This window comes from Marmota marmota, unplaced genomic scaffold (assembly GCF_001458135.2).
Source record: "Marmota marmota marmota unplaced genomic scaffold, marMar, whole genome shotgun sequence".
NCBI classification, from domain to species: domain Eukaryota; kingdom Metazoa; phylum Chordata; class Mammalia; order Rodentia; family Sciuridae; genus Marmota; species Marmota marmota.
The window spans coordinates 16,927,474-16,954,594 of record NW_026000196.1 but is presented as its reverse complement, the minus strand read 5'-3'; the positions used below and the strand labels follow the sequence as shown (position 1 = coordinate 16,954,594).

The following is a 27,121-nucleotide window of genomic DNA, read 5'->3' as shown; positions in this document are numbered from 1 at the left end:
AATCACTCTCACTAACTTCCCCCACAGCTGCTCAGTTGAGTTTTGATTCCAATTATATCTATATTCAGTTAAATGACTACTCTGACTTTGCAGAACAAATCTTCAATGTTCAAGAAACTGTTCTTGAAACTTCTGATTTGTAACCCTCCCACAGTCCGTACACCTCTCCCTCCTGAACATGATTTGAATAGTGGTTAATTTACAATATTCTCTGAAACTATTTTTCCTCTGTACTATAAACCAAGGAGTTTGCAAACTTCTTAGAGGGCCAGAAAGCAAAGATTTTTTAGGCTTATGGGCCATATAGTTTCTGTGGCATCTATTTATATTAATGCTAGTCACACTAACAAATCAAATCTGTGTTAATGCAAAAGCAGCCATAGACAATAAGACATGAATGGGCAAGGCAGGATTGTAATAAGTTTTATGTAGAAAAACAAGCATCCAGCCTATGGGCCATAGTTTGCCGATCAGCTGTAAACACAACTTAGGGTTTCTTCATGTATCAGCATCATTATAATTATTCTGAACTTATAAGGGTTTACTGACACACTGGTACTGTAAATTTATCAATTAAAGCTGAGGTATTTTACATAAATATTTTAGAAATACTTGTGAATAATGAGGGTAAAACTATTCTCATTATTAGTAAACCAGAAAGTCTAACTGATCAATTGCAGTTCTCTTAGATATTGCCTAATTATGAAAATAGGTGATAATTTGACAAATAATTAGAAGACTACCAACCAAATATACAACAAATATACTGAAGACTAAATATCTTTAAAACACTATACAACAAAAAGAAATGAGACTCCAGTGATTTTACTTTCCTTTCAGCATACCTGTTATCCATCTATAAGATACAGGATTTCTGTAATAAAGATTTTCTTTAATGTGCATGAAAACATAATTTTATGATTGTAAAAATTTTCATTTAGACTGGAACTAAAAATACTCAAAATTATTTTTAAGTATTTTCAACCATTCTATCTATTATGTTCTTTTTAAGTATATATATCAAATAAATTAAAAATTTAATCGTATCACATAGTTGAATTAAATTTTTCATTTACCTGTCGGTTCCTTTCATCCATTATGCGTGTGATTTGTATTTTCTTCCGCCCCATTTTCAGTCACCTTTCCTTATGTTCCAAATATTTAATTCAAAAATTAATTTTCTTCAATACCCTAATGCATCGTACACAGCTGCTATTGTTTCAGCTTCTAGTCCAAGTGCTACAGCTGAAATTTTTGATAAGATCTAAAAAAAAAAAAATAAACACACACAAACAAATTAGAAGATTTAAGTTCTATACATTTGCAAATCATAAGTTATAAGAATTTCAAATCTGCTTTTATGCACCACATAACATTATTAATAGAAATTTCTGATTACACAGAAGTATTAAATAAGTTGAAGTCTTATTGATTTTGCCCTTAAAATATCTCTTGAATCTCTGTGCCTCTGGCTCTGGTCAAACTAATGCAATTATAGCATTTGAGGTTTTCTCAGTGCCTACAATAATACCAACAAGAGCCAACATTTACTGAGCGTAGGCACATTTTCTATGAGTGGGCATTTTTTAAAAATATTTATTAGTTGTTGATTTACTTTTATTTATTTATACGTGATGCCATACATGCCAGGCAAGTGCTCTGCCACTGAGCCACCAACCCCAGCCCCAAGTGGGCATTTTTCTAAGTATGAACAAGTCTTAACTTATTCAATACTAACTACAACCTACTAAGTTAATTGTAATTATAATCTTCATTTTATAGATACTGAGAAACAGAAAAATTAAGTCATGTGCTCAAGGTCAAATAGTAAAGGGCAGAATTTAGGATATGAACTCAGGAATCTGGTTCCAGGATTTATCCTCTCAAACATTACAGAATATCCTTAAAAGTCTGATAGCCTTCCTGCCAAAGGATAAATAATGTAGATGACCCCAGTCTACCTTTATGAATTCTCCAGGCAAATCACCCTAGCCTCCGGCCAAATTACTATCTATAAATCCACAAAGACACTAGTATACTACTTTCATACTAATATACATTTAAATGAAATAATATTTCTTGTTGGTATTATTGCTCACTTAATGAACGCCTCTTCATCAGTTAAGATTTAGTTCAAATGTCACCTCCCTAAAGAAGCCAACACCAATTCCTCCTGGCAGAACAAATACAATGCCTATGAGTGTGGTGAGTATGTGTGTACATATATAAATTCCAAGTCAGCTTTTCTTTGATATATCAATCTTTAAAGATTTTAAAAATCTTGCAGGGTTTTGTGTTCCATTTCTCTGTAACAGAACAAGTGGCAATGATACAGGTTGTTATGCTCTGGATGATATGAATGATGGTTTTAGTCACTTCAAAACCTAGTGCTTTCAAAACTTACAAAATAAATAGAAATATTTTTAAAGTAATGTGAAATGCTAATAAACTCAAAATAATAAACTCATTTATTCATCTCCTCTCATTTATTTCTTCATTCATACATTAATTGATCATCTATTAAACAACTGATAACCCATTAATGACCATTTATATAATAAATATACTTCCAAACTCTAAACTAAGCACAGAGAATAAAATGGTCAAGGAAAAAAAAAGACATAAATCTCAAATTACCAAATTATTATATTTGTATACTTCAAAACTAAAATACTTATTTATCTAATCTGAATTTGTGGGTCAGGAAATGCTTCCCTGAAGAAGTGCCTCACATTTAAATCTGAAAATGAGGGTATACATGCCAGGCAGAGAAAATAGCAAGCACAAATGCCCCATGACACAAGAGAATAGAAAACATTAGAGGAACTGAAAGACGGTGGAACCCAATCAAACAAGCAGCTGTGCTGTAGAATATTTGTTTCTACAACAGACTGCATTACAAACAACAGAGGTTCATTTACTCTAAATCATGTTCCCTAACAGAGCACATTCTAATTCTCATTATAAAACCTTGCACTGTATAAACAGTTATACATTTCATTGTGGAGATATTATTGCTCAAGTATGCAAGATCTGCTGATGCCTATAAGACATTTATACTATATTATCTTCTATAATCTGAAAAATACAGATTCTAGAACATATCTGGACACTTTGCTGTTGTCAACATGAAGTAGGTTGCTTCAAACCAATCTTCAGAGAACAACTAGAAAAGTAAAACAAAGGTAATTTGTTTTAAAACACTGCAGAACATTCAAGATAGTGATAATTTGCAAGGCAGAGATCTAGAAGAAACAGGTGAAACCTGTCTTTGGACATTTTTGCCTGCAGGCTCCAAAACCACTGGCTGGGAGACTAAGAAAGAGTTTGGAGTTCAAAAATTAGATTCAGCTTGCCAAAGAGGAATATCACACTAATGAACACACCAGCCATCTGGAGAGACTCCAAAGAACTATACCCCAGGCACAAAGGTAAATCAAAAACAGAATAAGTCAAATAGGAAGGGAAGTACAGCTTAAAATCATCACAATCCCTAGGTAGATGAAGGCAATCTGGTCTAGTGAAGATCATTAGCCTAGCTGCCTGCTAGTAGCAAAAGTGAATCTTCTCAGTAGAAAGATAACATTATCCAGAAATTCAAATTATTTTCTCTCTGTTTTTTTCACATAAAACACATAGCAATAAAAAAAGTATCCAGTCAAAACCCAAGATTTAAGAATGGCTACAGAAACAGATCAACTAAGTAACTAATTAATATGCTCAAGGAATTTTTTAAAAAAGGAATTTTAGCAGGCAATAATAAACAAGAGGAAAAACAACAAAAAATACAATTTTGAAAACCAATTTATGGATTGATTTAATAATTAGTTATATGCCGCTGAAAATATAATTAACAACCCAGAAAACAGGAAAAAAGATAATATCTATGCTGAAATACAAAAAGACCTGACAATATGAAATACAGAAAAGAGTTTGAAAAATTATGGAACATGGAGAAATTATCCAAAAATACAAGTAAATAGAGTTCCGTAACAGAAGGAAAAAACATATGCTGGTAAAGAAATATTTGAAGACACAATAGCTAAGAATTTTCAAAACTAATGAGACATCAACCCATAGATTCCAGAAGCTCTACAGACCCCTCAAGTAAAATAGATACAATACACACACTTAGGCAGATCAAAGGAAGAATGGGTGGGGGGTATGTTTTCCCCACAGATGGAAGGATCTTACAAGCAGCCAGAAAACTGTTGAAAAATATTCACTTCAAGAAACAATAGTTGGTAATGGAAGGAGACCCTCAGGGTTATACAGTGGAGGGGGTAGAGAGAGAGGAGGGGAGNAGGGCGATAGCTGGGTCAAATGGTGTTAACCCAATTTCTAATACTATAAAACTCTTAGAAGAAAACAAAAGAAAAGTTTCCATTAAATTCCATCAACAGAAGAAAAAATAAACTCAACCTCATCAAAATAAAAAACTAGGGCTGGGGTTGTAGCTCAGTAGTAAAGTGGTTGCCTAGCTAGTAGCACATGTGAGGCATTGGGTTTAATCCTCAGCACCACATAAAAATAAAATAAATTAAAAGTATTGTGTTCAAAAAAATCAAGAAAAATTTTTCAACTATTGTGTATCAAAAGATACTAAAACAGCAACCCACCAAAAGGAAAAAAAAAAAAAGAACTGCAAATCACTTATATGATATGGAATAATATTCAGAATATATAAACTGAATAGCAAAAAAAATTAAGATGAGCAAAGGACATAGATATTTCTCCAAAGAAGATAAAGGAGTTGAGGTCAATAAGCACATGAAAAGATGCTCACAACCAACATCACTAATCACTAGGCAAATGCAAATAAAAATTATAATGAGATACCAGGCCACTTCCATTCAGATGGTCATTATTTTAAAAAAAAAAAAAAAAAAAGGAGGAAAAGAAATCAGTAAGTATTAGCAAGGGTATGAAAAAAACAGAACTTTGTGCATTGTTTTTGGGAATATATTTTGCTGTGGAAAACAGTATGGTACTTGCTTTAAAAAAATTAAATAAAGAATTACCATTTTATCCAATGATTCCAGTTTTGGATATATAAATAAAAGAACTAAAATCAAGGACTCAAACAGATATTTGTGCACCAATGCCCCCAGGAGCTTTATTCACAATAATCCAAAGGTAAAAGAAAACAATACAAATGTCCATCAGTAATTGAATGGATAAGTAAATTGTGGTATACAATTACAACTGAACCTTTAGAACCTTTTTTTAAAAAGACTTCTGGGACTGGGGTTGTGGCTCAAGTGGTAGAGTGCTTGTCTAGTATGCATGAGGCACTGGGATCAATCCTCAGTACCACATAAAAATAAAATAAAAGTATTGTATCCAACTACAATTTATTTTAAAAATAACTTAAAAAAAAAAAAAAAGGGACATCAGCCAGGCACAGTAACACATACTATAATCCCAGCAACTCTGGAGGTAGAGGTAAGGAACACTGCAAGTTCGAGATGAGCCTCAGCAATTTAGGGAGATTCTGGCTCAAACTAAAAAATAAAAAGTGCTGGAGATGTAGCTCAGTTGTAGAGAACCTCTGGTGCCAATAAATAAATAACCAGCCCGCCCATCCACTACCAAGAAAGAAAAAAAGAAAAGGATATCACCCTGTCTCATAACATAAAGGAACCTTAAAGACTTTTTTAGGTTACATGTAATAAGTCAGTCACAAAAGGACAAAGTACTGTTATGACTCTACTTACGTTTTTTCTTTTCCCCACATTTCTTATTAGTGCATTATTACGATTCTACTTATATGAAATATTCTGGAGTATCACATTCATAGAAATAGTAGAATTATAGTTACCAGGCACTGAAGAGGAGGGAGAAAAGTGGTGTTATTGTTAAGTGGGTATAGTGTTTCAATATGGGTTGATGAAAAAGTTCTGGAGATGGGTGGTCGTAATGGATATACAAAAATGCGAATGTGCTTAATGCCACCACTATATATATAAAAATGATAAATTTTCTATTATGTACATTTTACCACCATTTCAAACCATACTAATACTAAAGCAAAATAGTATGTGTGTACCTATAAAATAATTGCAGGAGTAAAATTTCATTAATTCTAGCTTACCATTTAGATTACATGAGCACTGATTTTTCTACATGGTAAAGTTAATCGTGTTTTACTAAAACTCCATTAAAACTTGCCTCCAGAAAACACAGATGGGTGTTTAGAACATCAAGGAATTAACATATCTTTTCCTGGGTGAGAGGATGGGATAGGAATCTCACTAATTAAATCCAAAGATATATATCTGTATTCAGACAACATTAACACAGGGAAAAAAATAACTTAAATTGAATTTTCGGGTAACTGAAATTTTTCTGTATGTCATTGTTTTAAAACTCAGGAGCTAAATTTCTGAAAGAATTTCCAGTATGAGCAATTCCTTTAATTTGAGAGATACCACAAAAACTAGCACTCAGATTCCTAACAATCCTGCAGTTGATACTTACAACAGATATTCATCATCATTTAAAATCAATTCTGTTTACTTTCTATAAAAAAAACCTTGTTGATTAAGTAAACAAATATTTTAAAAGCATGGACTTTAAACAGAAGGTAAACTTTACTTACCAGAACTTCCTACTTTCAAAATTCTGGTGAAACAATCACACATTAAAATTTTCAAAAACTACTAAAATAAAACTAAGTACTATAAAAAAAAAACTGAACCCTTTTAAAAAAAAAAAAAGGTATCTAACAAGAGAAAATACATCAAATAATGATTCATTACTTCTTTAAAAGAGAGGAATATAATGATTTAATTTTGGACATATTACTTGAGACCTTCATGGACAAGTGGAAATGTTAAATGGAACACTATAAAATAAGACTCATACTTCAGGGCTAAAAATATGTATCTGGGAATCTTCAGAATATGGACAATATTAACACGACAGAAATGTAAAATGAAAAGAGAACAAAGGCCACTAACAAGGAACACAATCATTTATTTCTGTTGCAAATACATGTCCCCAACCAATCCTTAGCCATGAAGTTTGTTAACAATTTGGCCAACATTTAAAAATTAAACATTTCAAAAAGAAAAAAATAAATTTCTTTCAGCTTTCCTTGAAAACTCCATTCCCTTTTCAAGAATTTACTCTAAGGAAATAAGAAGACAATGACACAGATATATGTACAAGGATATTCATCCCAATGTAATCAAAGCAGTGAAGGGGTATAGGCAATAATATAAGAATGCCCTGTCCATATAATAAAATACTGTAGCCATTACAACAAACATTTACATTATATTGTTGCAGGCAGAAACACAGAATTCTAGTTTTGCTTTTAAAATTTTGTAGATATTGAGTGTACAGATAAAAGATAAATGGCCTATATTCATGTTACTGAAAGTAATGAACTTTGGGGTAATTTTTTCACTATTTCATACCATTGTTGTGATTTTTTTAAAAAAGTTATTATAAACAACAAAAACTTACAGATGCTTTTAAAACAGAAAAATAAAAATCATGAAAGCCAGAAAGCATTCAAGAATGAACTGTAAACATTACTGAAATGTTCCTTTTACTTTGGCATCTTGTGCAATTTTCCAGTTACTCTTTCTTCACAACATACTTAGAATTTCAAAGCATTATCTGACTAAGAAAACTTGGATCCTAGCCCCTAAAGCATCATTAAACTAGTTGTATAACAATTTTTGGTAACTGACAAATTCTCTAAGTAAAATGTTTTATAACATGAAAATTTAAATTTATATGCATTATATGTACCACAGGAGGCAAGAAAAAACATCAAATATTTGCAAATATTTGAGAGAAAGTAGTCCAAGGGTAAAGAAGTATATTTCTAAGCACAGTATAACATGTTATTAATATTTATGATGTGAAAAAAAATCATGATGCAATAAAAAGTATTAATTCTGTGCCTGCTATTTTGTACAATATTTTCCTTCATGCACTGATACTTTCTGCATGCATGATGGATATTTGGAAAACTATCTTATAATTAATTTCCAATAGGTGGTTATTAAATTTGTCTAATAAATTTGTCTTTACACAAAAAAATCAAACTAAATATGAAATAAAATTAGTAATGTATTTAAGAAATTATTTTTCCAAAAAGCATGGCAGCTGTTTCCATGTGATTTCCACCCCCCCTCATTTACTGTAGTTTATTAAAATGAAAAGAAAGGGGAAAAAAAGGTGGTGGTGGGGGGGGTGTTACCAAGTCAATAGTGTTCCAGTACCCATTTTAATCTGAACACTTTTCTTTACAAAATGTCAATCAAGCTGTCTAAAAAAGTACCCTATGATTTTCAAACTACCTTAGAAATCATCTGCTATTCAATTTGGTAAAAGATCTTTTTAAAAAATCTTTCAACAGGCCTTTCAAGTATGTTTTCATAATATATTCACAGCCACTTCATGAGATAAGTTTATAACCTCATCCCTTCAGCAAAGAAATTGAAATGCAAGGAGGATAAATGAATTGTCCAAAGTCTTGGTTAAAACAGGAACTTTTTCTACTATTAACATAGTAGGTGTTCCTGAACTTTAGTCATTTGTATATAAACCTCTCAATTTTTGCTTGAATTAGATACCACTTTGTGCACTAGAGTATTTACCTATTTTATTCTTTTAATCAATTCCCTTTTTTACTCTAAGAAATGTATTTAAGTACAAAACTCAATTACTGCTATTAAAGAAAAGCTAGCAAACTTGCCACAGTGGACAATACCCTTAAAAACATAATTAAATATAAAGCAATATGGAAGCAATTTACGTGTATTTATGTATGTATATTATCATGGTATCATTATGATTTCCATAATGTATATATTTCATGGTTAAAGTAAGATCACTCCAATTTATAGTTTTAATGTAAGCCTGATCAAAGACTATCTAACATGTCTCACATGTGTACTTAATCAGAAAAGGGAACAGTTTGGGCAACTTTTTTAATAGGGTTAGAATACTGAAAATCAATTCCTAATAAAAAGTAGCTTGTGCTCAATAAACTTTCATCTCAAGATGACTTCTGAAGCATTCTTCCTAAATGTGAAAAATGCGCTTTTCAATTTTAAAGTTATAAATGGGAAATACTTATTATTTCCACTCATTTCTGCCAGTATGATTTTTTAAAAAACATTTTTAGTTGTTGATAGACACAATACCTTTATTTTACATATTTATTTTCATATGGTGCTGAGGATCAAACCCAGTGCCTCACACATGCTAAGCAAGTACTCTACCACTGAGTTACAACCCCAGCCCCTCAGTTTGATTTTTTTAAAATAAGTATTTTTTATTTGTAGTTGGACACAATACCTTTATTTTATTTATTTTTATATAGTGCTGAGGATCGAACCCAGGGCCTCCCTCATGCGAAGCGAGCTCTCTACCGCTGAGCCATAACCCCAGTCCCTCAGTTTGATTTTTAAAAAACTTTTTAAAAAATCTTTCATTGGGCCTTTTTAGTATGTTTTCATACTATGCTCAATGCCATTATCAGATAAGTCCATAACCAGATGACTCAAAGAGTAAATTTTCTTCTAAGTACTGACTGAATGGAGAAGTGAAATATTTCAAGAACCCCTGTGTATAGTATCAACAATATATACTTTACATAGTTATTTTTAAAATACAGACAATCTCTTTATGAAATAAGGCATTATTATTTCCATTTTAATATGAGAAAACTGAAGGTTTAGCAGTAAATATCACTTCCCCAAGGTCAGAGATGCTAAAATCAGGAGTCAAGACTCAACCCAGGAAAGTATTCTAATAGTTATACAAAGCTGTTTTCATAAAAGAGGATGAAAAGCTAAGGGTTTGCATGTTTTCTCTAACAGGCTGGTTTGGGATGCCCTGTACCACCTTGGCCAGGGACTGGAACCAGGGGTACCCCATGCCAATAATATGGCCATTGCTTATCCAGCACTATCACAGAAATCCTTTAATCTTGCTACCAGTAACAGAACACTATGGTAGAGAAGGAAGAAGCCAAAGATTACCAACACCACCCATATAAAGGAATCCCACCACCACTTCCATAGCCTGGTTCCTTCCTTTCTCAGTGGCTATGCCAGGGACAACACAAGCCTTTAAGCTGCAGCTGTGGCTTTCTCCTACTTGCCCAAACTTTGGGATACAGATCTTTCTTGTTATCTGTGCTTTGATAATTTGAAATTTACACACATCTTAGAAGAAAATAAAAAGCATGTCTTTAGCAAGTATACTTTTAATATATTACTGAAAACTTCCAAGAAAAGTATAGAGAATTCCTGTATTACTACTATCCACACTGACCCATTTTAACATGTAACCATGTGTACTTTTTCATTCTTTCTCTCTTTTTACTCATGAAGAATGTTTATGGGCTACATATCTTCATATAGATAAAATTTATTATTCTGAACCACTTGAGGGTAAGTTGCATACAGGATGCCTTTTATACCTTAATACTTAAAAGTGTGAATTTGCTAAGTACAAGAATATTCTTTTACAAAACCATAGTAATCAAATTCAGAAAATATAACATTGCTGCAATACTTTTAAATCTAAGTCATAACTTCACTTTTGTCAATTGTTCCAATAATATTCTTTAGGGCATTCCCCCCCCCCTCTTTTATAATGAGATCTACCTAAGATCACATATTACATATAATTGTCAGTATCTGTGAACCTCTGTAATCCCTCAGCCTTTTCCTTTCATGACATTGACATTTTAAAGATTATAAGTCAGTTTTTTATAGAACATTCCTCAGCTTAGGAGTTGGAATAGCTGGGGTCCAGAAATTTGTAGGAAAATTGGGCGGGGGGTGGGGGAGATGTTAAAAAAAAAGCAGGGATCAGGCTGGGGTTGTGGCTCAGTGGTAGAGTGCTTGCCTAACATGTGTGAGGCACTGGGTTTGATCCTCAGCACCACACAAAAATAAATACATAAAATAAAGGTATTGTATCCATCTACAACTAAAAAAAGAAAAAGAAAAGAAAGAAAGAAAACAGGGAAGTTCCATTTTTTTTTTAAATGCAGGGGTCAGATTCCAAAAGACATGGACTTTAGTTTAATTTGGAAGTCTTTATTAGTTTTATTCTGACATTACTGTTGTGACCTTGGAAATATCATTTGACTTCTATATGACTAATTGTCAAATAAGGAAATAACATACATCATTCACATTATACATCAATGTATATTAAACTGAGTATCACATATAATGTACTCCATAAATGCTAGTATTTCATCTCTAATGTTCCATAAGTTTTGCATTTAAAGCACTGTAAAATGTAATATATATCATTTGAAGACTATGATCTCTATTAAACAAAGATTAATATGTATTGCAATTCAAAGGAAATCAGAACAAGTGGATTGGTGACAGGATTCTTTACTATCTCTCAGAGGCTTCTGGCAGAGAAAAAACAGTTTCTATGCTTTTTTAAATATTCATTTCATTTAATGTATATATGTAATTTAAAATGAGCATTGTATCCAACTATGAAAATAAAAGATGAAATGGAAAATAAACTAGGATCTTCAGAGGCAATCCAGAACAAAGAAACCTATGAATAATTTTTTTTTTCTTCTCTCCCTGGACATAAACACAGTCTGGGTCAACTACACATTGCTTAGGGATTATACCGGTATTGAAGGCAACCAAACAAAGTTAGAATGAAACAGTAAACATGAAAGTGACAAAGAAAAGACAGAAGAGGTCTTCAAAGTTAGCCAATTTTGGAATTCTAACTTCTAACTGTACCTCTCATTACATGAGATGATAAAATCTTTACTGTTTTATTAGCCTGTTACCTGAAGCAAAAAGCAGCCTGACACACACATGCAAACAATTCAAGAGTTGATTACAATTTGATCCTAAAACTACAAAAAAGAAAAAAAGCTATTTCAAAGTGTTTCTGATAGGCCATTTTCATATCAAGTCATAAATAATCTTCTCTTGGCCTGTCACAATTTTTACTTTACCCATAAAAATACTGTATTAATTAATATGGTCAAAGTGCTGATAAGATCAAAATCTTCTAAGTCAAAATATCAGATAAGGCTAGAAAACGCAAAAGAAAGCAAAGACCATATAATGAATACATATATATAGCCTTAAAAATTATTTTACTATGCAGTTCTAAGGAAAATTGACTATTTCTAATATCCTACTAGGTATTCAGTATAGAATAGTCTTTACAAAAAAATGTAATATATAAATTAAGTTCTCAATTAAAAACTGTTGAGCAGCAACAGTATTGGGTGCTAGACGCTGAAACTCAAAAATCAATTTCTATAATATACACAGATCATAATCATATACCAAAAAAAGACTAATAAAATGACTTTAAAAAAGACAAAACAGTAGACAGTGGAATAGTAATCTTGTTGTACTTGCAGTAACCTTGCTCCTACTTATTTCTTCCAAAAATAAAAAGTACCTTATAAGACTGCTTCAAAATTCTCTCACTTCTAATCAATCAAAATCCAATATCTGTTTTTGAAAGGGTCTACTAGCATAGTGAGGCAGGCTTTTTCTTAGTGTAAGAAGCCCCATGGTCACAGCTTTCAATGATATATCTATCCATCAATCAAAAGGAAGTCAATTAATAGCATTAATTTACAAGCATCCAGCACTCAAAATACATCTCACATTAACAACTGACAGAGTTAAAGTGAAGGTAGAAGATCAGTGTTTGGTTTTTGTTTTGTTTTTTAACTACATTGCCTTAGTTAGATTAAGTCTCTCTGCAAAAGACTTACTGAAAAAGATTGTTTAAAAGCCATATTCTAAAGGAGGAACTGGCCTTTTAATAAAAAGCTGAATTGCCTCTCACTGGTTTTTAGTAAGCAGTAGCAAGTACTGGTAAGATAGAAGTCTTTAACTCTGGTGCTAAGAGAAGCCAGTATTTAAGATGCATTACACCGTCTGATCTCATTACCTTAATTTTCATTTGTCTTCTACAAACTATGGAAGAACAGGAAAAAAAAAAAATGTTACAAGACTGAATTGAGCAAAATCAAAATATAATACTACACAAATGCTTATCTACTAACTATAAAAATCTGGTTAAGATGTCAATATTGCAATTGTGTCTAATATCTTCAGAGATACTATAAAATGGATATGAATTTATTAGAAAATATTTTCCCATTTTGTCTCTTCTAAAATAATTTTAATACAGAAAATTTTACTTCATGTTTATGCAAAAGCTGTTAAAACATTTCAATTTTTTCAGCTGTCTGTCCTCTAAATTCAACCTATATATTGAGATCTAGATTTTATTTTTAAGAACTAGTCAGGAGTTTCAATGCTATACCCATCAAAATACCAATGACATTCTCCACACAATTAAAAAAAAAACATTTTTTTAAAAATTCATTTGCAGAATAAGAGACCTGGAATAGCCAAAGCAATACTAAGCAACAAAAGCAAAGCAGGAGGCATCACAATACCAGATCTGAAATGATACTACAAAACTACAGTAATAAAAACAGCATGGTGTTGGCATCAAAAGAGACATTAAGACCAATGGAACAGAATAGACACAGGGACAAATTCATATATCTACAGCCATCTGACATTTGACAAATGTGCCAAAAAAAAGTATTTTGGAGAAAAGACAGCCTTTTTAACAAATGGTGTTGGAAAAACTGGATAGCTATATGTAGAAAAAAATAAAACTAGACCCCTATCTCTTACCTGCACAAGACTCAACTGAAATGGGTCAAAGACTCAGGAATCAGACAAAAAAAAACTGTATAACTGCTAGAAGAAAACACTCCATCATTGGCTTCTTAACAAAACCCCAAAAGCACAAGAAATAAAACCAAGAATCAATAAATAGGATGCCATCAAACTAAAAAGCTTCTACAAAGCAAAGGAAATGATTAAAGGGCATGAAGAGGGAACCTATAGAATGGGAGAAAATCTTGGCCAGCTACTCCTCCAGTAGGGGATTAATATTCAGAACATACAAAGAACTCAAAATATTTAACACCAAAAAAACCCCAAATAACCCAATAACTGAGCAGAAGAACAAACAGAAACTTCTCAAAAGAAGAAACAAGGGCTAGAGACATAGCTCAGTGGTAGAACTCTTTCTTAGGCCTTAGGTTCAATTCCCAGCATAACATTAAAAAAAAAAAAAAATTTAAAAAGAACTAGACTGTAGATTGGTATGAGTTAATCATTAAATCTAGTAATGTTCCCAAAGGAAATTTTCTTATTTAAGTCAACACAGTTCTTGTTTTTAAATACAATAAAAGAAAAGCTACCTGCCTTGGAGTCAATTGAACCAGTTTTAAATTCTAGCTCTTCCCCAAACTAGCTATTAGTGATCCTGACCAAGTTATTTAATCTCTCAGCCACTGTTTCTAATTCGTTAAAATAAAGCAGATACCATATTCCTCTCCAGCCAGGTGAACCGTAATGTATATAGGAAATATATTAAAACATGGTATATTATAGTATACACAAGTCTTCCATAAAAATTCAAAAAATTGCTTCTCAGTCAGTTATTCTCATTTTTGTTTGGTTGGTCCAAATATCACGAAGACAAGGCTTCTTGTCTTCTTCTTGTGGTTAAGAGGGCAGGCTCTTCAGCAAATGTGTCTGGATTTTAAACCTTATCTCCACCACTTACTACAAGTACAGCCTAAGGAAGTTATTCAGCTTCTCTAAACTTCAGGTGGCAAATCTTTAAAATACTGGAATAATAATAATAATAATGCTCATAAACTTGTAAAGATTAAGAAAATATTCAGACTAATACCCTGCAAACATAAGCACTTAATGTTGGTTATTACTATTATTTAATATGAAAATAGCACATTTTTAAAAGTAACATCTCCTTAAGAGCTTATGTGGCAGTAAAATAAATTTGGAAATGCTATGAAAATTATAACACATGCACTCAATGGTTGTGAAATGTACTGAAAAAACAAATATCAGGAACCTGGGTTAAGGCCTTGGCCACCAACGTTACACTGTGAGAACACCAGATCTACATCACTAACCTAAAATTAGCCTTCTATTTCCAACCATATTTTCACCTATTCAAGCTAGGTGTTCAATAGGTTTGTTAAGACCCAACAATTCTATAAACTAAATATATGCAGTCTATTCCTTTTCTGTAACAGCCAATGCTACCCTTAACCTAGGCTTTGCAAAAGCCCCTGACTGATCTCAGCAGGCATTTTTATTTACTTCCAGTTCAATTTCCTAATTTTCATTAGCACAATTTTTTAAACTGCAAATATAATCATGTCGTTAATCCCTATTCTTAAAATCCAAGCCTTTAATGTGGTCCACAGGCCTCGCCTAATCTCACCCCTCATCTACTCAATCCTCATTCTGTGCCACTTTTCCTCTTGACCAGCAAGATTCCAGGCACAAATCCTTCTACATTTAGCTCCCAGTTTTTTTCTGTTTCAGAGTTTTTGCACACACTACAATCCTGCTATCTCTTGCAATGTCTCCTACCCAGTACTTCTCTTTAGCAAGAGTCTTATTGATCCATTAATTTATGTCTCAGCATTACCATTACTTCCTCAAGAAAATGTTCTCTATTTCCAAACTATGCTAGGATTTCTAATACACTTTTCAAATATTGTACTTTTGTCATGGTTTTCCCTGAAACTGTAATTAATTACTTATATAATTAGATATTTAATTTCTCTTTTCTTCCCCTGCCAAATTGTAAGCTTAGTGAGGAAGAGGACTGAGTCTGTTGTACTTGCTCCTATGATCCTAGCACCTACTAGAGTGCCTAGTATATAACAATCAATAAATAGCTGCTTTTTCATTAAGATTTGGGCTTTGAAAATTCTCTAACAACCAAACTTTTGGACACAGAAGTTATTCTTCACTGAAAGGCAGAGAGAAAGCAATTTAACCATTAGCAAATATCTATCAATAGCTATGCAGAACTTAACATGTTATTTCGTTTAATAGTCAAAAAGATACTCTGAGTTAGATACTGTTCTATTTTCTGAATGAAGCATCTGAGAACTAAAATTAATACCCAAAGTCACATAGGGAGGCAGAGCTGAAATTTTTACTTTAACCATCATGTCTGTTTCTTAACAGTACAGTATCACCACTGAAATATTCAATTAGAGGCTAACGAAAAGCAACCAGAAAAAAAAAAAAGGCTATCAGTCAAAAAATATCATTAATATGAGCCATCACTAAATATAGGCTTCACTACAAAATCTTCAAGGAGCTATCTAACTCCATTTTTGTGAGTTAATGCTACTTTTCCGTAGCAAAATATTAAGATAATTCCTACTAAGGTGTGCATAGCAACACAAGAGAAATTAACACTGCATTACATTACACTATGTTCTTCCCCAGCTCCAATTCTGGTAGGCAATTTATGATGCCACAAAAATGGTATATCAGGGAGGGGGCATGGGGTTAAAAATGATGGTGGAATGTGATGAACATCATTATCCAAAGTACATGTATGAAGACACAAATTGGTGTGAATATACTTTATATACAACCAAATATGAAAAATTGTGCTCTATATGTATAATATGAATTGTAATGCATTCCACTATCATTTATAAAAAAAATATAAAAAATTTTAGATTAAAAAAGAGCCATCAAAATACAAAGGTCATGGGTATTTACCATATATCTTAAAAGAGTTCCAATCTCCTATTACTTAGCAATAAAAGAGAATAAAATCATGGCATTTGCAGGTAAATGGATGTAGTTAGAGAAGATAATGCTAAGTGAAGTTAGCCAATCCCAAAAAAAACAAATGCTGATAATAAGGAGGCTGATTCATAGTGGGACAGGGAGAGGGAGCATGGGAGGAATAGACAAACTCTAAATAGGGCAGAGGCGTTGGAGGGAAAGGGAGGGGTATGGGGTTATTAATGATGGTGGAATGTGATGATCATTATTATCCAAAGTACAGGTATGAAGACACAAATTGGTGTGCATATACTGTGCATCAACTAGAGAGATGAAAAACTGTGCTCTATATATGTAATAACAATTGTAATGCATTCTGCTGGCATATATAAATTTTTTAAAAATGAGTTAAAAAAAAGAGTTCCAACCACCATCTCAAACCATTCTATTCTACACATCAATACTGATACAATTTCCTGCCATACAAGAATATAGTTTTAAGCATTTGCAAAAGAACTTGAGTTCCTACTTACCACCACTACTCTTGCCTCAAGGTATCTTAAAAACAAAAAATCCTTTCAATCTCAATTCTTGGAGAATTAGAAGAACTACAATGGCTGGACTATCAACAGTGGCAAACAAAAGTAAAAACTGTTAAGAGGGTATAGTCAGATTGAGGTTTTCCCCATTTCTGTTGCTGTTTAATGTTTTTGTTCAAAACAGTAATAAAGTTCAATAAAATTCTGATTTAATACAATGTAAAAGGATATCAGACTTAATTATGGAACTAAAACATATATTCTGCATGCATGAACTTTCCCTAGACCTACAATAAAACTATCAAATCATAATTTAGAGAGTAATGCCCAAACAATACAAGTATGTTTATATCAGCAATACCCAATATGTTTAAAAGCTTAATGGATTATACAGATGCACATTTTTCATATAAAGGTATTGTTTTATTATATTATTACAAAGATCAAACTCCCTATTCATTCACACACCAACTGGCTGTGTTGCAAGAGCAAAATGGCAAAATCATACAAATGAGTCAAGTCCTGACTATATTATATCAACACAAACTTTTTTTTTTAATTTTTTATTGTTGGTTGTTCAAAACATTACATAGTTCTTGATATATCATATTTCACACTTTGATTCAAGTGGGTTATGAACTCCCATTTTTACCCCGTATACAGATTGCAGAATCACATCAGTTACACATCCATTGATTTACATGTTGCCATACTAGTGTCTGTTGTATTCTGCTGCCTTTCCTATCCTCTACTATCCCCCCTCCCCTCCCCTCCCCTCCCCTCTTCTCTCTCTACCCCCTCTACTGTCATTCATTTCTCCCCCTTGTATTATTTTTCCCTTTCCCCTCACTTCCTCTTGTATGTAATTTTGTATAACCCTGAGGGTCTCCTTCCATTTCCATGCAATTTCCCTTCTCTCTCCCTTTCCCTCCCACCTCTCATCCCTGTTTAATGTTAATCTTCTTCTCATGCTCTTCGTCCCTACTCTGTTCTTAGTTACTCTCCTTATATCAAAGAAGACATTTGGCATTTGTTTTTTAGGGATTGGCTAGCTTCACTTAGCATAATCTGCTCTAATGCCATCCATTTCCCTGCAAATTCTATGATTTTGTCATTTTTTAATGCAGAGTAATACTCCATTGTGTATAAATGCCACATTTTTTTTATCCATTCGTCTATTGAAGGGCATCTAGGTTGGTTCCACAGTCTTGCTATTGTGAATTGTGCTGCTGTGAACATCGATGTAGCAGTGTCCCTGTAGCATGCTCTTTTTAGGTCTTTAGGGAATAGACCGAGAAGGGGAATAGCTGGGTCAAATGGTTGTTCCATTCCCAGCTTTCCAAGAAATCTCCATACTGCTTTCCAAATTGGCTGCACCAATTTGCAGTCCCACCAGTCAACACAAACTTTTAACCTAATTTATTATCAAGGCAGGATGCTATTGAGAGTGGGGGTATTGTCTCACTTAATAATTATACTTGCATGATAGACATAACCTGGGTTTTGTTAAAATCAGAACATATGTCCTCACTGCTTCTTTATTTAATTATTTATATTTGGTACTGAGGATTGAACCCAGGGTACTTTACTACTGAACCACATCCCCAGACCTTTTTATTCTTTTACTTTGAGATAGGGTCTCACTAAGTTGCCTGGGCCCTTGCTAATTTGCTGAGGCTGGTCTCAAACTTGCAATGGTCTCCTCTTGCCTCAAATTTCCCAAGTCCACAGGATTACACATATGCGCCACTACACCTGGTCCTCCCCCTGCTTTTTTTTTTTTCCAGTTTCTTCCTTAAAAAAAAAAAAACAAAACTATTTTTATGTGGTTCTGAGGATTGACCTCAGTGCCTCAGTGTACTTGGCAAGTGTTCTACCAATGAACCACACTTCCAACCCCTCAAGACTGTTTTGAAATCCTCAAAAGCTTGTTTGCATATATTTAATTCTGTTTGGAGTATTGGCTTGTAGTTTTTTTTCCTGCTTTAAGGTTGTTTTTATCTGGGAGTTCCCCACTTGCTATGTGTCAAATTCTGCTCCTGATTTTCTAGTCTTTGCTTTTCTTTTGCTCCTGTTGATGTTTTGAAGTATTTTTACAGTTTGCTAGATTAATAATTTTCTCTCTTCTCACTAATCTCTAAGCAAGTAGTGATTCATTTTGTCTCCAAGGAATTTGCCCATTCTGGACATTTCACATAAGTGGGATTACACAGTACATAGCTTTTGGTGGCTGGCTTCCTTCACTCGGCATGATGTTTTCAATGTTTATCTGTGTTACAACATAGAACATTACTTCATCCTTTCTTGGATATACCACGTTTTATATTGCCCATTCATATGTCAATGGACATCTGAGTTATTTCCACTTTTTGACTATTATGAATAATGCAGCTCTGAACAATTGTGCATAAATTTTGTGTAGACATATATTCTCAATTCTCTTGAATATGTAACTAAAAACATATGGCTGGTTCCTAAAATTGTTGGATCATATTTTAACTATGTTAACTTTTTTAAGGAACTGCCAGACTCCAAGGCATTTGAATCATTTCACATTCCTACCAGTAATGTTTGAGGGCACCAATTAGAAATTGTATTACATTTAAGTATAAATACATTGGGGTCCTCTAAATACAGATGCTCCTTGAAATTGAAAATATTCTAGGTCAAAAATGTATATAATACATTTAACCCGTTGAACGTCACAGCATAACCTGGAATAACCTAGCTTAGATGTGCTCAAAACATTTACATTAGCCTGCACCTGGACAATATCACAACACAAAACTTATTTTAAAAATAAAGTGCTGAATGTATTTTGCAATTTACTGAATACTACAAAGTGAGAAACAAAATGGTTGTATGGGTTTGCTTTCACACCATCCATAAAGTCTAAAACTTTTAAATTGAACTATCACAAATTGGGGACCATCTGTATTTTCTCATAGTGTGAGAGAGGGGTGGTCTAAAAAGTAAGAAATCACAGTGGTTGTCCACTCCGCTAAGAGATCTTAAAAAATCAGAATCAAACAAATTCCAAATAAGTTCAATTCCAATTTCAATACAAGACCACATTACTACATTCCATGTCAAATAAAAATGATGCCCTAATTCATTTACAAAATAAACAAAACGTACTCATATACTCTTTTTCCAACAAACTTACTGATCCTACTGTGATTTGTAATACTACCAAAGGTTCTTTACCCTTATAAAATTACTCTCCAGTTAATTTTAATATTTTTGTTTCCTCTAAAATAAAATGTTTTCCTTAATATTTACCATTAAATCCAGGCAGAAATTTAAGTTCTAAATTAATTTAGGACTATCATAAGCTATTGTTCATAGAAAACAACTAAAGCACTCCACTTTATTCTAAATTATATTATGAAATGTGTGTAATTACCCATTTTAAAATACAATGATACACTGAGTGAACTAGTGTCAACTATCAGTCAGAAATGATTCAATAAGAAAAACATAAACTGTACTTGAATGTAAAGCTCAAACAAAATGACCATTAGTTGAAAAATGCAGTTTGGTCTATATAATTTTCAAAAAGGCAGAACATGTCCTACAAACATTTACACTTAATTTCATTACTTAAATTGGATTATTATATAATATATAAAATTCAAAAATACTAACTACTATTTCAATAAATAAGATCAACAAAAAAATACAAAAATAAAGACAGTGAAATGAGATGGACATCATTATCCTAAGTACATGTATGAAGACAGAAATGGTTACTCTACTTTGTGAACAACCAGAGACATGAAAAATTGTGCTCTATATGTGTACTATGAATTGAAATGCATTCTATCATGTATAACAATGTAGAATAAATAAATATTTTAATAATATGAAAACATACACAAAAGAAAAATTTTCTAGTTACTAGTGATTCTAGATGGTCTCGTGATGGACATTCTGCCTGCTAAACAATTCAAGCACTATAAATCTATTAAAAGAAATATAAGAAATTTTTATGACTCAAGACCAGTATAAACAGAGGGCAATGTGGTGTACACCTGTAATCCCAGTGGCTCAGGAGGCTGAGGCAGAAAGATCCCAAATTCAAAATTAGCCTCAGCAATTTAGTGAGGCCCTAAGCAACTAATTGAGAACCTGTCCCAAAATAAAAAGTAAAAAGGACAAGGGATGTGCCTTGGTGGATAAGTATACCTGGGTTCAAACCCCTCACCATACCAAAACCAAAACAAACACAAAAACACAAAATAATACAATGGTGGAGGCACCCTGCACATGGAGATGGAGTCAAGAAGGAGCAAGGGGGACTGAAATCCAACTTGTCTTTCGTTATCTCAAGTCCTGAACCCTACCAGAAGGCAGTATTCACTAAAATTAGTGAAAGAGTCTTTTCTAACCAGCTGTGACCTGGCTATGAAAATCTCAAAGTTGCTACATGTTAGAAAAGTCAGGAAAACTGAAATCCTGAATATTAGTGCCTTTGCCTGAAATCAAACACAAAAATGCTGCTTCTTATAATGTACGTATTATGTTTTAGGTAAAGGAGTCAATATGCGAAAACAAAAACGAACAGTTGGGAAGAAGGGGCAAAATCATCTAAAAATCTAAAAATTGGTTTGAAATATAGTATCTTTCTATTTTAATTTGAATTTCTTTGATTAATAATAGGTTATATATTTTTGTTAGCATCAACATTGTGTTTTCAGGCTAGAGATATCTGAACTTGAATCCTGAAAACTTAGAAAGGTAGAAGAGGGTAAAATGTTAAGAGCCTATTCTTATTAGATTCTAATTCTGTTAGAGAAATACACACCATATTTTACACGACAGATAACAGATAGAGTTTCAAAAATATTGGCCAGAAAGCATCTTAGAGAAATTAAAAATTTATTTGATAGAAGTTGAAAGTAACTTATTATAATCACTCCCTTTAAAGGGGATTCAAAGAACTAAGAATTGAAGCCAGGGGTGCTTCACCACTGAGCCAAATCACTAGCCCTTTTTATTTTTTATTTTGAGACAGGGTTTCACTAAGTTGTCCAGGCTGACCTCAAATTTACAATCCTCCTGCCTCAGAATCCAAGTACTTGGGATTATAGGCATGTGCCACCACACTGGGCTCAAAGAGTTTTTCCAATTGCTTCCTTAATCTGAGACATATAATTATTTAAAACTATGTGAATTAGTAGTCATGGTAAATCATTCAAAACACTGACTAAAAAGATATCATTTTAAAAAAATTTTTTTTCAGCTCTGAGGATCAAACCTAGGGCCTCACACAAGCCATTCAAGGACTCTACCACTGAGTTGCATCACCAGTCACAAAACTTATTAAAATAACTAGTCTATAAAGTTTATATTTTTCAGATATATCAATGAAAATGTCATGTGATTTTTAGTGACTCACTTTTTTTACTCCCTCAATTCAGTTCTACAAAGTGTAACAAGAATATAGCTCAAAACTCCTACTGGAAATTATAAGAATTGAGGATATAACCACAGGGAATCTTGAGCTCCTTAGAGAGGGGCATAATATTATTAAAGTCATTAGAAAGGAGACTTTGTAATCTGCCCCTGTTAAGACTAAAGCCCATCCACTCATGGCCTTTCATTCCCAGATTAATTATACCTACATAAAGAGCAATGTCCTGCCTTCACATGAGACACACAAGAGAATAAAGTACACTCAGGCATGATGTGGAAATGAAGATTCTAGTCTTCTACCACCAACAATTTGCTTAGAAAACTAACATTTCCTCACTTATAAAATGCACATATGTATGCTTATCCCAAACACTTTTTACGATATCATAATTATTTCTGGAAAAATGTTTTACAAATAATTAAATTCTACATAAAGACAAATCATTACTAGAAATAATCTCAGTTCTTTACAGTATGACTCAAATATTAAATATATTAAAACTTTTTAACTTTTTCATATCATTTGAATCAAATCTGTATATAAGTGTTGCTCTAGGTGTAACCTTATCTGTATCTGTTTAGATAAACATGATACCATTATAACCAGAATCAAAAGGCACCTAAATAAATATGGAAAGAAGCATAGTAATGTAAGTGGGCATGCAATGGAATTTGGAATGGGTTATTTAGTATTATCATATAATGACTATAAACACAGATTTAAGAGTGTGGTATATTTTCATTTTCTACATCATAAATTATAACAAAGATAGATACAAAAAGCAAAAGTGCACAGCTCAAGGATGTATTACAAATACTAGTTTCTACTATTCAGATCAGCATTCTTGAATCACCCAGTACCCTTCACAATCATTAATCCCTCCTCTACCTCACTCAAGAGATGACTATTTTCCTGATTACTTTGGTAGTAACTCTTGCATTTTGTTGTTTTCTTGACATAAGCACAGATACCTAAACATCATAGCTTATTTTGCCTATCTTATTTTTGTTTTTGGTTTTTTTTAATATTTATTTTTCAGTTTTCAGTGGACATAACATCTTTATTTTATTTTTATGTGGTGCTGAGGATCGAACCCAACGCCCCGCGCATGCCAGGCGAGCATGTTACCAATTGAGCCACATCCCCAGCCCCTCTTATTTTTGTTTTATTTTTACATTATATCAGTGGAATCACACATAAATTCTTGTGTTTCTGGTTTCTTTTAAGAAACATTATATCTGTGGCATCCATCTGCTGTGTGTGTAGCTACAGTTTATCCATTTTATGGCTATAATATATTCTAATAAATGAACATATTATAATTTTATTTATGCAATCAACTGCTGATGAACACTACTGAGTTTGAGGCTGTTAGAAAAACAGTGCTGTTAACAATATTACTTGAATCAGGGGAAGATGGCGGCGAATAGAGTACAACACCCCCGTGTACCGCATCACTGCGCAGGTGAATAACAAGTTAGAACGACCAAAAGCTATTTTGATAGGAATTTCCAGCAAAATTGGGGTGCACTGAAACCTAGAGGAAGGATTTCCATCACCGAGGACCGGTTACTGGGTCTCAACCGCGAGTGAACTGTGCGCCCGGAGATCCAAGCTGATTGATCCGCGGGCCGCCTCGTGGCTAGAGACGGAGGGGTGCCGAGAAGCAGCCAGCAACACAGAGAAATGGTGCTGCGGATTCTGAGGAGTCCTGCCGGCTGTGCCCTCACTGAGCTCTGTGCTGAGTTCCGGGTTTGAGACAGGGGAAGGAAGCGGTCCAGTTCTGTGCCCCACACCGGACAGTCCACCAAGGAAGCCACCAAGGAAGCCAGCGACCACCATCTTGGAGAGCTGACATCACCATTGCCAGTTTCCTACAGATCGCCACAATAGAACAGGTGTGTGTTATTCAGCCCACCTCCCATACAGCGGGGAATTCGCATAAAATCTCTCCCCGGCTTTCCGGGGGAGGGATTATCAGAGTGAGTGTGGATAGAGGCGTGGGGAAAGGTAAAGGCACCTGACCTCTAACTCCCCCTCCCGTCAGCAGCGAAAACAAAACCTGTCTTGCCAGCTCTGGGGGAGTGGCAAGCGGAAGGAATCAAACAATAAGGTGCCGGTTCTCAATAGCCACGCTCCATACCCAACAAACTGCAGGCCCAAAGTATAGTTTGAACTGCCGAGTGGCATCACACTGGGGAAGGCCTGGCTAGCAGGAGAAGCCAGGGGAATAGAGGCCAGGAATAAACCTAAGCTAACAGGTTTTTGAGAGACGGGTGGGGGGGAACAGCCTCACACGGACTGTATCCTACAGCCAGAGGGCAAAATCTTGGCCCGGAAGGCACAGCACCGCCTACTGGAAGCGAAGCAAATAGAAACCTAACAGTGCCTTTTTTTTTTTTTATCTTGTTTCATTTTTTTTAATTCTTTAATTTTAAATTTTTTTTCTTTTAATTTTTTTTTTCAATTGTAATTTTTTTCAATTGTAATTTTTATTTTACTGCATTTTATTATTATTATTATTATTATCATTTCTTTTCATTTCTATTCTTTTCTCTTTCTTCTCTCCCTCTCTCTTGGTTTGTGTCCTTACCTTTTCCCCATCTTTCCTCTTAAGCATGAACACCCAGATTACGTATAACTTACTAAATGCAAATAGATGAATACTACAAATAGGTCTATAGTCCGCCTAAGCCCTTAACTACCTCCAAGTACTCCTGTCTATTCTCTTGTTAATATCTGCCTGCATTTGAGCAACCTCCCAAAGAAGCTTACATATACTAACCTCCATACCATCAAATCGCCCGACCTTAACATAAAATCCTAAATCCAAACCTCAATTCTCTATATGCCATCAAAATCTGAAGGCCTTTAATGAAACTAATGAATTTACCTTAAATCACAATTAAATCCAACATCTCTAAACATTGTCTCCTAACACAAAGGAGAGATAGCGGAACTATAAAAACCAAAACAAATTTAAAGGAGAAAACAGTAACACAGCAGTCAAACAGAGTTGGAAAGTAACTTGAGCACCATGAAAAACAAGGGAAAAAAGGATTATAAACAATACAGGACAACTTAACTACACAGGAGAACCTAGAGGCATCAGAAAAATGGACAGAGAAAGAACTCAAGGCATACCTAACGCAGATGGAACGGAATATTAGAGAAGACATTAGACAGCAAGTCCAAGCAATGAAAGTATATTTTGAAAACGAATTAAATAAACAAATTCAAATTGCAAAGAACGAGCTCTAACAGGAGATAGAGATTTTAAAAAAAAAATCAAACAGTAATCCTAGAAATGCAAAAACCATAAACCAAATTAAAAACTCAAACGAGAATATTACAAATAGACTAGATCAAGTAGAAGTCAGAACATCAGATAATGAAGACAGAGTTTATCAACTTGAAAAGAATATAGTCAACACAGAAAGGATGCTTAAAACTCACAAGCAATCTATCCAAGAGAGATGGGATGTCATAAAAAAACCAAACTTGGGAGTCATTGGGATAGAAGAAGGTATAGAGGTTCAAACCAAAGGAATGAACAACCTATTGAATGAAATAATCCTAGAAAACTTCCCAGATAAGAAAGATGGAATGGATTGCCAAATCCTGGAAGCCTACAGGACCCCAAACATTCAAAACCGTAATAGACCAACTCCAAGACACATAATTATGAAGATATCCAACATACAGAACAAGGAGAGAATATTAAAAGCTACAAGAGAAAGGAGGCAGATTACATTCAGGGAAAAACCAATTAGGTTAATGGCTGATTTTTCATCACAGACGTTGAAAGCGAGAAGATCCTGGAATAACATATTTTAAACGCTGAAAAATAATGGATTCCAACCAAGAATACTGTATCCAGCAAAATTTAGCTTCATATTTGACAATGAAATTAAAATATTTCACAATAAACAAAAGTTAAAAGAATTCGCAGCCAGAACACCAGCACTGCAAGGCATTTTGAGCAAAACACTACAAGAAGAGGAATTGAAAAACAGCACCCAAAACTAACAGTGGGAGGTAACTCAGTAAGGGGAAGGGAAAAAAATAACCAAAAGGAAAAACTAGCCATATTAAAATAAATAAATAAACAAGCAACACGGGAAGTACAAACCATATATCACTAGTAATCTTAAACGTTAACGGCTTAAATTCACCAATCAAGAGACATAGGCTAGTAACCTGGATTAAAAAAACAAATCCAACAATATTCTGCCATCAGGAGACTCATATGATAGGAAAAGACATACACAGGCTGAAAGTGAAAGGTTGGGAAAAATCATACCACTCACATGGTCCTCGGAAACAGGCAGGAGTGGCCATACTCATATCGAATAAAACCAACTTCAAAGAAGGACACTATATACTGTTAAAAGGAACCATCCACCAACAAGATATAACAATTATCAATATGTATGCACCAAACAATGGTACTGCAATGTTCATAAAACAAACTCTCCTCAAGTTCAAGAGTCAAATAGACCACAACACAATAATTATGG

At 33.5% G+C, this 27,121-nt stretch overlaps 1 protein-coding gene across 14 annotated transcripts in view; it reads right to left on the bottom strand.

Moving 5' to 3' along the window:
• Mef2a (myocyte enhancer factor 2A) overlaps nucleotides 1-27,121 on the bottom strand; it is a 156,319-nt gene that overhangs the window by 88,668 nt on the left and 40,530 nt on the right. For all 14 annotated transcript variants that reach the window (XM_015493119.2, XM_048790345.1, XM_048790352.1 and 11 more), the window contains one exon: nucleotides 1,077-1,264. In XM_015493119.2, the coding sequence (XP_015348605.1) occupies nucleotides 1,077-1,130 (54 nt within the window). In that variant the 5' untranslated portion in view covers nucleotides 1,131-1,264. The remainder of the gene's footprint in view (nucleotides 1-1,076; nucleotides 1,265-27,121) is intronic.